The 12,881-nt window shown below is 47.5% G+C and overlaps 1 protein-coding gene across 1 annotated transcript in view; it reads right to left on the reverse strand.

Annotated features, from left to right (window-relative positions):
- The window catches only part of LOC143990376 (ALK tyrosine kinase receptor-like), a 538,819-nt gene that overhangs the window by 231,191 nt on the left and 294,747 nt on the right, over window positions 1-12,881 (reverse strand). The window contains exon 2 of the mRNA XM_077490400.1: window positions 12,364-12,474. Coding sequence (XP_077346526.1) covers window positions 12,364-12,474 — 111 coding nt within the window. The remainder of the gene's footprint in view (window positions 1-12,363; window positions 12,475-12,881) is intronic.

A 12,881-nucleotide genomic window follows, 5' to 3' on the forward strand; every position in this document is an offset into this window, starting at 1 on the left:
CCTCCTGAGCCGTACCAGGCCGCGTGCCCTCAACATGGGGCCGCGCGGCCCCCCCCACCCCAAAACACCTTGTCCCCATGTTGATGAGGACAAGGGCCTCTTCCTGACAACCCTGGCCTTTGGTTGTCGGGGTCTGTGGGCGGGGGGCTTATCGTAATCCGGGAGCCCCCTTTCAGAAGGGGGCCCCGGATCCCGGCCCCCCTCCCTATGTGAATGAGTATGGGGTACAATGTACCCCTACCCATTCACCTGTGAAAAAAAAAAAATGTAAAAAAAAAAAACACAACACACAAGGTTTAAAAATAATTTATTGCACTGCTCCGGGGGTCTTCCGTCTTGGGGGGTCTTCTCGCCGGACTCCTCCGCTATCTTCTGCTCTTTTACAAGCTCTTTTACTAGCGGAGGAGCCCAGCTTTTTTCTTCGTCAAAATTATTTTTAAACCTTGTGTGCTGTGTTTTTTTTTACATTTTTTTTCACAGGTGAATGGGTAGGGGTACATTGTACCCCATACTCATTCACATAGGGTGGGGGGCCGGGATCCGGGGGCCCCTTCTTAAAGGGGGCTCCCGGATTCCGATAAGCCCCCCGCCCGCAGACCCCGACAACCAATGGCCAGGGTTCTCAGGAAGAGGCCCTTGTCCTTGTCCACCCCCCCATGTTGAGGGCACGCGACCTGGTATGGCTCAGGAGGGGGGGGGGGCGCTCGCTCGTCCCCACCCCCTTTCCTGACTGGCCGGGTAGCGTGCTCAGATAAGGGTCTAATATGGACCTAGGGGGGACCCCCACGCCATTTTTTTTGGCGTAGGGCTTCCCCTTTAACTCCATACCAGGTGACGGGGCCAGCGACGCTTCCTTCGCTAGTCCTGGCTACCTGGAGCAACCCTCAAAATGAGTGGACTTTCCTCCGTGTGTGTGGGCAAGTCCGTTCATTTCAAAAGTACGGCGTATAGTCCGGCGGACTAAGTCCGCCACAAAAGTACCGTGTGTGGGCAGGTACGCTCGTTCGGACAGTCCGGCGGACAGTCCACCAGACTAAGTCCGCCGGATAGTCTGATTGCCATTAGTGTCAAAGTCAAAAAAACGTTGAAGAACTTGCTTACTTTGACTGAATCAAGAGAATAGCCATTCGCAACTGGATGATCACTCAGGTTGGACAGTCCGTCTCTCACAAGGCCTAGCAGCCAACATGGTGCTTAATGAGGAACAAGTCTCTACCACAGACGTTGTTTATAGAAACATACAAGATAATGTCTCTGCCACAGATGTTGTTGTAGGACCCATAGGAAAACTAAGCTTGAGAACACTTGTGAGATACCTGGATCTCTCAGCCTGCTTGGCGATATCTACAAGACCGGATTCTCTCGGTTACTTCAACCCTTCCAGGCTCTTGCTAAGAAAGCCAACCTGTACGTGGTCTTCTTCTGAAGAGTCCTCCCCTGGAATGCTTGAAGTACACTGCGTCTCTCCCGAACCGGAGACGGCACCCAACCACCTCAGAATCCTTCCTTTAGTTTCCTTGCCTTGGGCTAGCCAGCCCCGAGACATTAAAGTCGGGTGGATCCGCACTCCAGGCCATAGCCTTCCTGGGGGCTGGTTAGGAGGACCAGGACCATGAAGTCAGCACATCATTCTGGACCGGAACCCCGAAAAACACGTGACGTCCACATCTTAAATACCCTCTCCCAGAAAGCACAGCGAGAGAGCACCTCCCACTGGGCGGGCTCCGAGAGAGAGTAATTTAAGCACCCAACCGGACCATAGTTCCATGCCTGCCAGGAGAGACAGTGCCCCCTGTGGCCAAACTGAACATCTCACAGTCCAGTCAGACTGATGCTGAAGCCCAATTTAGATAATTGCAACCAAACCAAACTGCAGTTTAGGCAACTTTAACTTTAGAAAAAACGCATACCGCGTGCTCTTCAGGAGCCACCACACACACACACTCACACACACACACACACACACACACATTTTTTTTTTTTTAGCAGAGACCCTAGAGAATGAAATGGCAGTTGTTGAATTTTTTTTGTCATGCGATTCTTCCGCAACCATTTTTTTTTGGGGGGGGGGGGGGGGGATACACTAACGAATAAAAAAAACAAAAAACACATAATATATACCCCAATCTTTTTGTATCGTATCAAAGATAATGTTACACTGAGTAAATAGATGCCTAACATTTCATGCTTTAAAATTGCTTGTACACGCTTTTTTAAGTCATGCGGTTTTTGCACAGCTGTTTTTAAAACGCAACTTTTTGGGGAAAAAATACACTTTAATGAATGTAAAAAAAAACAAAAACTTTTTTTGTATAAGAAAAAAGGTGATGTTACGCCGAGTAAATAGATAACCAACATGTCATGCTTTAAAATTGTGAGCGTGTGCTTTTTTATGTCACGCGGTTTCTGCGCAGTGGTTTTTTTAAACGCAATTTTTTGGGAAAAAATACACTTTAATGAATAAAAAGAAAAGAAAAAAAAAACACATAATATATACCCCAATTTTTTGGTATAATATAAAAGATGATGTAAATAGCTACCCAACATGTCATGCTTTGAAATTGCACGCGGTCCTGGAATGGCGTCAAACTACGGTACTTTAAAATCTCTATAGTTGATGTTTTAAACATTTCTATAGGTTACCAGTTCAGAGTTACAGAGAAGGTCTAGTGCTAGAATTATTACTCTCGCTCAGACGTTTGCGGCGATACCTCATGTGGGGTTCAAACACAGTTTACATATGTGGGCGTGGCCTACGTATGCATTCGCTACTGCGCCCATTTGCGACATGGAACAGTATGTACATTTTTGGAGATGGGGGGGTGGATTTGTGAATGTACTGGGGCATTTTTAACTTTTATGCTGTGAAAGAATTAAGGTAAAAACACCAGGAGGAGAGGGGGGGGGGCTTTTTATAAATGTTTGCTGTGCAAATATTTAAGCAATCACACAGCTGTCATGAACAATCTCTGTATTTCCTATGATCGTCAGTTCCATCTAGTGGTGTCAGGGCTGGGCTCAGCCCTTCCTTCTCTGAGCTGGCTGCTCAGCTGTCGGATAATTGCCAGCTCTCTTCTCTCTCCACAGTAGGGATGAGCTTCGTGTTCGAGTCGAACGTACGTTCGACTCGAACATTGGCTGTTCGGCCGTTCGGCGAATTCCGAACGTTTGGGCCGTTCGCGTCAAAATTCGAGTGACGCGCGCGCGGACCACAATGCACTGCGGTGGCGCAGTGCATTGCTGCCCCATGATTGGCCAAGCATCCACTGTGACCCCGCATGCTTGGCCAATCGCAGCGCCGGCAGCGAGGAGAGCCATGATTGGCCACAGGCATCCTGCCTGTGGCCAATCATAGCTCAGGCTGTGTAGTGCACGCCCCACACTATATAAGGCCGCCTTTGAGGCAGCCTCGTGTAGTGTGTTACTTTGCATCTGAAGCAGTGGGTGTTCTGTGTACCTTCAACACAGTACACACCAATCGTTTTTGGCTGATTTCCTATCTTGCTGCTGTGTAGTGGTTGTTGTCTGTGCCCTGACTGCAGTATACACCACTATATTCACCTCACCTATATAGCTAGTGATCTAGCTTTAACCACTTAACAACCGCCCATTGCCGATTAACGGCTTCAGGGGGGTTGTTTAACTCTGAGAGGCCGTTAATTAACGGCCTCCCAGAATTCTGCTCTCGCGTGCCCCGAGGTGTGCGCACTCGAGAGCATCCGTGACCGCCGGGTCGCATCACAGATCACGATAAACGGCCGCTCATAGCGGCCGTTTACCACGTGATTGCTCCGTCAAATGACGGAGTGATCACTTGGAAACAAACCGGCGTCATGTTATGACGCCTGTTCCTCCCTCCCCTCTCTGTACCGATCGGTACAGCGGAGGGGAAAGAGATCGGTGTCAGCAGCGATGTGGGCTGCATCTGCAGTGCCCACATCGCTGCTCACCGAATTTAACCCCTCAATTCCCTGCCAATACTCTGCAATACCAGTGCATACTCTGCAGTACCCTGCCATTACTCTGCAGTACCCCGCCATTACTCTGCAGTACCCCGCCATTACTCTGCAGTGCAGTACCCTGCCATTACTCTGCAGTGCAGTACCCTGCCATTACTCTGTAGTACCCCCCATTACTCTGCAGTAACCCCCATTACTCTGCAGTAACCCCCATTACTCTGCAGTAACCCCCAATACTCTGCAGTACCCCCCAATACTCTGCAGTACCCGCCATTACTCTGCAGTACCCGCCATTACTCTGCAGTACCCCAATACTCTGCAGTACCCTGCCATTACTCTGCAGTGCAGTACCCTGCCATTACTCTGCAGTACCCCCCATTACTCTGCAGTAACCCCCATTACTCTGCAGTACCCCCCAATACTCTGCAGTACCCGCCATTACTCTGCAGTACCCGCCATTACTCTGCAGTACCCCCAATACTCTGCAGTACCCTGCCATTACTCTGCAGTGCAGTACCCTGCCATTACTCTGCAGTACCCCCATTACTCTGTAGTAACCCCCATTACTCTGCAGTACCCCCCAATACTCTGCAGTACCCCCCAATACTCTGCAGTACCCGCCATTACTCTGCAGTACCCCCAATACTCTGCAGTACCCTGCCATTACTCTGTAGTACCCCCCAATACTCTGTAGTACCCCGCCAATACTCTGTAATACCCTGCCATAAATTGCCATACCCAGCCATACTCAGAGATACCCAGCCATACTCGGTGATACCCTGAAATACCCAGCCATAGACGCCCCCCACCCCTCACCGCCCTCCGGTGCTTCTACCAACTCGCCAGTACGATCAAAGCCAGAATCTTTTTTTTATTTTTTATTTCAGGCTTCCCAGCCTAGAGGTGAGATGTGGGGTCATATTGACCCCCCAAATTTCACTGTAAAGAGGACCTGTCACCCCATATTCCTATTACAAGGGATGTTTACATTCCTTGTAATAGGAATAAAAGTGATCAAAAATATATTTTTGGGGAAAAAAATGTCAAACTAACATAAAGTAAAATGAACAATAAAAAAATAAAATAAAAATTAAAGCGCCCATGTCCCCATGTGCTCGCATGTGCCACACATGTGAGGTATCGCCAAGAATGTTAGAGCGAGAGCAATAATTCTAGTCCTAGACCTCCTCTGCAACTCAAAACATGTAACCAGTAAAAAAAAAATTAAAGCGTCGCCTATGGGGATTTTTTAAGTAGCGACGTTTGGCGCCATTCCACGGGCATGTGCAATTTTGAAGAGTGACATGTTTGATATCTATTTACTCAGCATAACTTCATCTTTCACTTTATGCAAACATTGGGCTAACAAGTGGCTAATAATAGAGCTTGCAGTCAGTAGTGTTAGGAGATAGTGCGTGCTGTCTGCGTGCTCTGTACCCAGTACATACCGCTATAATATAGGGCAGGCCCCAAGGAGACAGCAGCAAGTGAGATGAAAAAAGATGGACGACAAAACAAATTATACAGGGGTGATAACCCTTCCCTATGTTTTCCAAAAAGCTTAAAAATAGTTTTTTTGACTGGAGCTACACTTTAAAAATGTACCAGTTGAAAATTACAAACAGATTCAACTTAACACAACAAACCTACACAGTCCCTGTCTTGTTTGCACCGCCTGTATACTGCTGTTCTGAGTATATAGGGCCTGGGGGCCACACGCATTTCCTTTTTTTAATATGGGTACGGGGTTCCCCTTAATATGCGTAGAAGACCCAAAGGGGCTGGTAATGGGCAGGGAGGGCTACCCATGCCATTTTTCTCAATGATTTTCAACCATATTGCAGGAACCAGATATAACATTAAAACCTCAAGCAGTTTTAAATGGTGTTATTTCCGTTTAATGTCATTTTGTGCAGGGACTGTTCTAAACACGGGAAACACGTGGCACTTCACAGGCATACTACAGACACCCCGCAGGCACCATATTTAAAGGAATATTTCACTTTTTTTTTTCACTTTAATCGTCATTAAAATCAGTGCTCCCGCCAAAACAGCAGTTTTTAAAACTTTTTTTTGCAGTGACCCATGTCCCCTGAGGCAGGAGGCAGATCGCCAAACCCTTTTTAGGACACTATCTTGCATATTAGCCGTTAAAATTAGCACTTTCCAATTCGAACGTTCGAGTCCCATAGACTTCAATGGGGTTCTAACGTTCGTACCGAACGCGGGGGTCGTTCGCAAGTTCTGGTGCGAACCGAACCGGGGGGGTGTTCGGCTCATCCCTACTCCACAGTGACTCGCCTATTGATGATATCCTGCTCGTCAGTCCTGCCTACTTAAGCCGTCCAGTCCAGGAGGAGCTCTGCCTTTGCCTTGGTCAACATCACAAGAGACTATCTCCTGCGATCCCGTTCAAGACTTGCTTTGCTGACATCCCTTCTGGCTCCAGATCCTGCTTGCTGTTCCACTAAATTGATCCCTGACTTCTGGCTTGGCTGACTATCCATTCCAGTTACTGAACTTTTGGCTGTGTTTTGAGTACATTTGCTCTTTTTACTTTTATTATCAAACAATTTAACTGTACTTCTGCCTCGGGCTGATTTCATGGTTTCTGACAAATGGCCATAGTGTGGTATTTTCCTGAAATGCCTCAATCAAGAAAAATACTGCATTGTGACCAATAGATTGAGCTCACATTTATAGGAAATAAAGAAATTAGACACAATACAGGGATTATTCATGGCGACTGTGTGAATTCTCCTCAAATTTTTATTAATAGACCCCTTAGCCTTTAGTACTACTATATAATTCACTGGGTGTGGGTCCTATGGCTTTACTTTGTGATCGGTAAATCAAGGCTTTCCACCTCCATCACTAGAGTGGTCTTTCCAGGAGCAGGGCAGGTAAGGGGGGGGGGGTGTCCTTGGGATTAGGTGACCCCACAGACTGGAGGAACCAGCAACGAATGAGATCATCTGCTCCCCACCCCCCTGGGAGTTTTTGCATTTATAGCCCTTGGCTTCGCACTCAGCCTTCTTATTCCTTGTTGCTTCTCGTTGCCAAAAGTCTTAAAAATAAAACTACATTCCCCATAAAACCCGATTTCATCTTTTTCTCATCACCTTTCGTGTGTCGTCTTTTTTTAAATTTCATTCTATCGGAATATCCTTGTCCTTTTGGCTGCACTTCAGGGCAGGAATTAAAGTAGAGACCTCAGCCTTCCTCTTATTTTACTAGGACTGTGACGGAACCGTCCAGCACACAGCTTGGGTGCCCCCCCCGTCAAGATATAGCTTCCTTTAGTCTGGAACCAGGAATCAGGTATTATAGCTGAATGTTGCACCCAAGATACTAGACGACACTAGCTGAGGTGCAAACTGGAACTCACTTTATTGAAAACCCACACAGAAGTTATATAGAATACAAGCTCAGGTGAGCCTGATCACATTATTGTATCAAATGCAAGCTGTAAATAGGAATATATATATATATATATATATATATATATATATATATATATAAAGTGCTGCGCTACTTAATCCTCAAAAAAATATAATCAACAAGTGTCATACTATGTATAATACAATAAAAATGTGTATATTCCAAAAAAAAATATATATGTATCTCAAAATTTCATGCATATAGTGGCTCATTGAAGAAAATCCAGCCGTATTCCGCCCCAAGTGCAGATAGAGGTAAGTGCTCTCCACCACCGGTATCACAAAACCGCTCACCTTGTGAACAAGCACATTCAGCAGTTGTCCCCTTTGGGGATAATCAAGACACCTGGCACACTCTGGGTGCAAAGATCTCCTTAGGCAAAAGACTTCTTAATGGGTTTCAAAGACCACGATCATCTTGCTCATCAGGTTTATATATGCAAGAAAAAAGGCAACGTATAGTGCTCTCCGTTTGATGAAACTAATTTAATGGTTAAAAAAAAAGTAATGGGTACGCTCGCAAGAATAGCACAATGACCTTGTGCAAGCTACGAAGCATTGAAATCACAAGATGGCCATGGTGTGACGTCAGTCCGCAAGCTCCGCCCCCTAAACGCGCGTCGTCGAGACGTTGACTTCTTCAGTAAGGGGGTCGTATATTCCTGTAAATAGGAATATAATTAACTACTTGCCGACCATCCACTGCAGCAAGGTGGCTGGGCTGTACCGGTTCGGCGATTCGTGCACTAGCATTCGTGGGCACGCGTGCGCCGACTGCCCGGCGGGTGGGGGGAGCCAATCAGCGGGTCCGGCGAACTCGATGTCCGCTGGCCGCCCACGATCGTTTCACACAGATACGGAACGGGGATCTGCTGAAGTAAAGAAGGCAGATCCCCATTCTGTCAGGGGATGACACGTGTGATCTGTGTGTTTCCCCAGTCACACTGTCCCCCATACAGTTAGTAATCACAAACAGGGAACACATTTAACTCTTTGATCGCCCCCTGATGTTGTTAACCCCTTCCCTGCCAGTGTCATAAGTACAATAACAGTGCATATTTTTAGCAGTGATCACTGTAATAATGTCACTGGTTCCCGAAACAGTGTCAAAAATGTCAGTTACGTGTCCGATTTGTCCGCCGCAATATCACAGCCCCGCTAAAAATCACAGATCATTGCTATTACTAGTAAAAAAATAAAAAAAATTAAAATGCCATAAATATATCCCCTATTTTGTAGAAGCTATAACTTTTGCATTTAAGCATTTAGGAAGATGTCCTGGGTCTTCTTATATACTGGTGCCGGATAGTCTGAACTGGGCTGGAGTCTCCTGCTATAATCTGTTTGCTAAGGTGTCTTTCTCCCATGGTATAATTCCCCCATTGTGTGTCTCCTAGGTGTGAATTCCCATTGCTAACTGAGTCACCTATTGTTTCGGTCTGTCTGCTCATCTGTTGGAGATGTGACACAAAGCTGGGGGTTCTCCAACTTCTTCAGTGTGTATTGTGCAAACAATGCAGCAGGACCAATATTTTTTTGCATTGAGGTGCTCCAGAACCCATTCATTTTGAATGGGCCGCCTAGCCTAAAGTGGATGTAAACCCAATTTTTTTTTAAATCAACACTTGTACCGTGTAGAGTAGAGGTATTCATAAAAACGATCCGTGCCGCCCCCCTCTGCCAATCCCTTCACTGGCTCCACCTACTCAGGGGCGTTGCTAGGTGGTAAAAGGACCAGGGGCTTCAGCCCGAAGTCCAAGACCGGAAACGGGGGGGGGGGGGGGGGGGTTGTTGTACGCGACGCAGGTTTTTTGGCTGGGCTGTGACACTGACGGTAGTGACTTACATACACTAACCTACCTACACTGACGGTAGTGGCCTACCTACCTACACTGACCTGCCTGACCTACATACACTAACGGTAGTGACCTACCTACACTGACTTGCCTGACATTTACATACACTGACCTACCTACACTGACATTAACACACACTGACCTACCTACACTGACATTAACATACACTGACCTACCTACACTGACATTAACACACACTGACCTACCTACACTGACATTAACATACACTGACCTACCTACACTGACATTAACACACACTGACATTAACATACACTGACATTAAAATGCACTGACATTAACATACACTGACCTACCTACACTGACATTTACATACACTGACATTTACATACACTGACCTACCTACACTGACATTAACATACACTGACATTAAAATACACTGACATTAACATACACTGACATTAACATACACTGACCTACCTACACTGACATTTACATACACTGACATTAACATACACTGACCTACCTACACTGACATTAACACACTGACCTACCTACACTGACATTAACACACAATGACATGTCTCAGCCGTGGTGTGCGGTGTCACAGCAACCAGTCCTCAGAGGAGGAGAAGAGGAGAGGAGAGCGGCTCGCCCGAGTGCCATGCGGGGATGTGGCGCGGCAGCCGCTTTGTAATTCTCGCTTTCTGGAGCCAACATCGCCTATGATGGACGTCACATGTTCCGCGGTCCCGGCATTGGACCAGTGGGACGTCCATCATAGGCGTGCAGGCTCCAGAAGGCGGCACCTGTTCTGGCACTCGGCCGCACTCGGCGGTGCTTGGGATCAGATTGGTCCCGTCGCTCGCTTGGGGCTAGCAATGGAGACCCTGCAGAGCTGACACTCGGGGCTTTAGGGGGTCACATTCGGGGCTTCAGCCCGCCCTAGCCACCCCCTCCTGATGCCCCTGCCCCACCCCACCGTGTAAAATTCAAAATGCTAACCATAATATACAAAGCCATCCACAACATCAACCCCATCTACATCACCAACCTCATCAGCAGATATCGCCCAAATCGTCCCCTCCGCTCCTCCCAGGACCTCCTGCTCTCTAGCTCAGTTGTTACCTCCTCCCATGCCCGCCTTCAGGACTTCTCCAGAGCCTCTCCCATCCTCTGTAACTCCCTGCCCCAGTATGTCCGATCAGCCCCTAACCTGTCCACCTTTAGGAGATCCCTAAAAACTCATTTATTCAGGGAAGCCTATCCCACACCCACCTAATTGTCCCCGAGCCACCCCCATCAAATCATTCTCTGCAGCTATTACCTTTTGTACCACCACCCCCTCCCTTTAGAATGTAAGCTCTACGAGCCGGGCCCCCCTGTACCTTTTGTATTGTACTGTAATTGTGTTGCCCCCCCCCCCCCACCTATACATTGTAAAGCGCTGTATAAACTGTTGGCTCTCTCTAGTATAATTCTAGTATAACAAGCACGAGGTTCGTAATCACGCCGCCGCCAGCACAAGGGGAGCGTAGAGGTGGGCGGGAGCCTAGTGACGTCACGGCTCTGCCCACCGAGCACCGCAGCATAGACCCGCCCATGGATTCCGGAGTTTTGTGGGGCTCGGTGTAGGAAAGAGGGTAAGTTGTGGAAGGTAGGTTTAGAATTAGAAGCCATGTACTTTATATTTTATATTTATACCACACTTTATCATCCTGGCTACAGTATTCATGTGGTGTGGGTTTAAATCCACTTTAATGCAATGCACCAGTGGCGGTCCGTCCCTTAGGGGTGCAGGGGTGCCACCCGCCCTAATCTACTTGGAGGGCACCGGACGCACGGATTCCAATCAGGGTTTTTCTTTTTTTTTGAAGCACGTGATTAGAGCCTGAGTCCCTAATAGGCTTCAAAAAGGGTGGGCTCGGGGACCAGAGCATTACGCCCCGAGCCCACCCAGTTGTGCGACAATAGCCAATTAATATTCAATATTGTCACACTGATCCTCCTCCCAGCGGGTCCTGAGACCTGTCACCCAATTGTCTGAAAGGACAGGCGATCCTATTGGACACCAAGGAGGAGTAGGGAGGAGATGCACGACGGAAGCCGCCGTGATGCAGAGGAGAAGGAGATGCAACGGAAGAACCTGCCTGTCGCATCGCTAGCAGTCTGAGACTTAGATGGGGTAAGTGTGGGGCTGGATGAACAACTGACAGACTGACTGATCTCTCGTGTAACCCACAACAGCGTTGGGGGGGAGGGGGGGTGCTGCCGGCCAACCATTTTTTGGAGGGTCAGATAAATATTTAGGACACCAATAATGACCTCTAAAGAGTGCAGAACTGAATACTGGAGCTATAGTAAACCTTTCTGTTGACCTCCCTCTCATAAATTCAGGAAATCATAGTAATAATAACATATGAGGAGCTCATGTAGGAGAAATCCAACATTTACCCAACTGTGGAGAGACCCCGACATGTGTCCACCATGGAGAGGGACTCAGGGCCGGGACAAGGGGTGGGCAGGAGGGGACGGCTGCCCTGGGTACTGTGGTATCATGGGCGGTGGCACCACAAGGAAATGGGGGGGGGGAGATTTGTGTTGGAAAGGGGGATTTGGGGGGCAGCAGGGAGTAAGTATTGTTCTAGGAGGAGAAATTTGGGGGGTATGCTAAAATTTAGGGGAGAAGAAATGGGGGAAGAAGATTTGTGCTAGGAAGGATGATTGGGGCGCTTTGTGCTGGAAGGGGGGATTTGCAGTGGGGTTATTGGGAGGGGTAATCTTAGGGGTAGATAATTTGTGCTAGGAGGAGTGATTTTTTTTTGGGGGGGGGGGATTTTTTCTGGGATGGGGGGATTTCAGCAGGAGAACAGATTTGCACTGGGAGGAGGGGGGATTTATGCTTAGGGGGGTGAAAAAGATTAGTGCTCAGTTTTTTTTTTTGGGGGGGGGGGGGATTTTGATGATACATAATGCTCATACACCTTGGGGGTGGGGGGGTGGAGTTTGGCATGTTTGCCCTGGGCTCTGGATGACCTTGTCCCAGTACTGGAAGGACCACAAGGGAACCTGAAACACAACTCAGTCTACCAATCACCACTGACCAGCCAAGGGTACCAGGACAGAGATTTCGGGGGGGGGAACACTCACCATGTTTGGGTCTGGGTCCGATGTATGAAAACACTTCCCTCATAATCCATGATATATTCCAGGTGTAGAAGTTCAGAGGATTGCTGGACGAGGTCTTCACATAATGGAAACCTGAAATGAGAACAATACAGATCATTAAACGGCCAATAAATGTTGAATAAAAAAAAAAAAATCGAAATTCTCCACATATACCGGGGGAACACTTGAAATATCGGGGGGGGGCAGGGGATGGAACTATAGAGGGGAGTATAAAGTGGTCGTTGGGTGGGCATGGTAGCAGTTAGACATGTGCGATTAGTTTCATACGAATCAGAAATTTGTACATTCCTACGAATCCGCAATCATTTTTATGCATACGAATTCTGTATAAAATACGAAATTTAATTTACGAATTTCGGATCCAAATTCATAATGAAAATTCGGAATTGTTAACAAAACTAAAAAGTTAAAACCCCAGGAAGTCATCACAGCACAGGGATGCACAGGGATGGTGGGAGCCCCTCATAATGGGCACAGGG

This window comes from Lithobates pipiens, unplaced genomic scaffold (genome assembly GCF_037356315.1).
Source record: "Lithobates pipiens isolate NorthernLeopardFrog02 unplaced genomic scaffold, aLitPip1_a1.2 Scaffold_18, whole genome shotgun sequence".
Taxonomy (NCBI): Eukaryota; Metazoa; Chordata; class Amphibia; order Anura; family Ranidae; genus Lithobates; species Lithobates pipiens.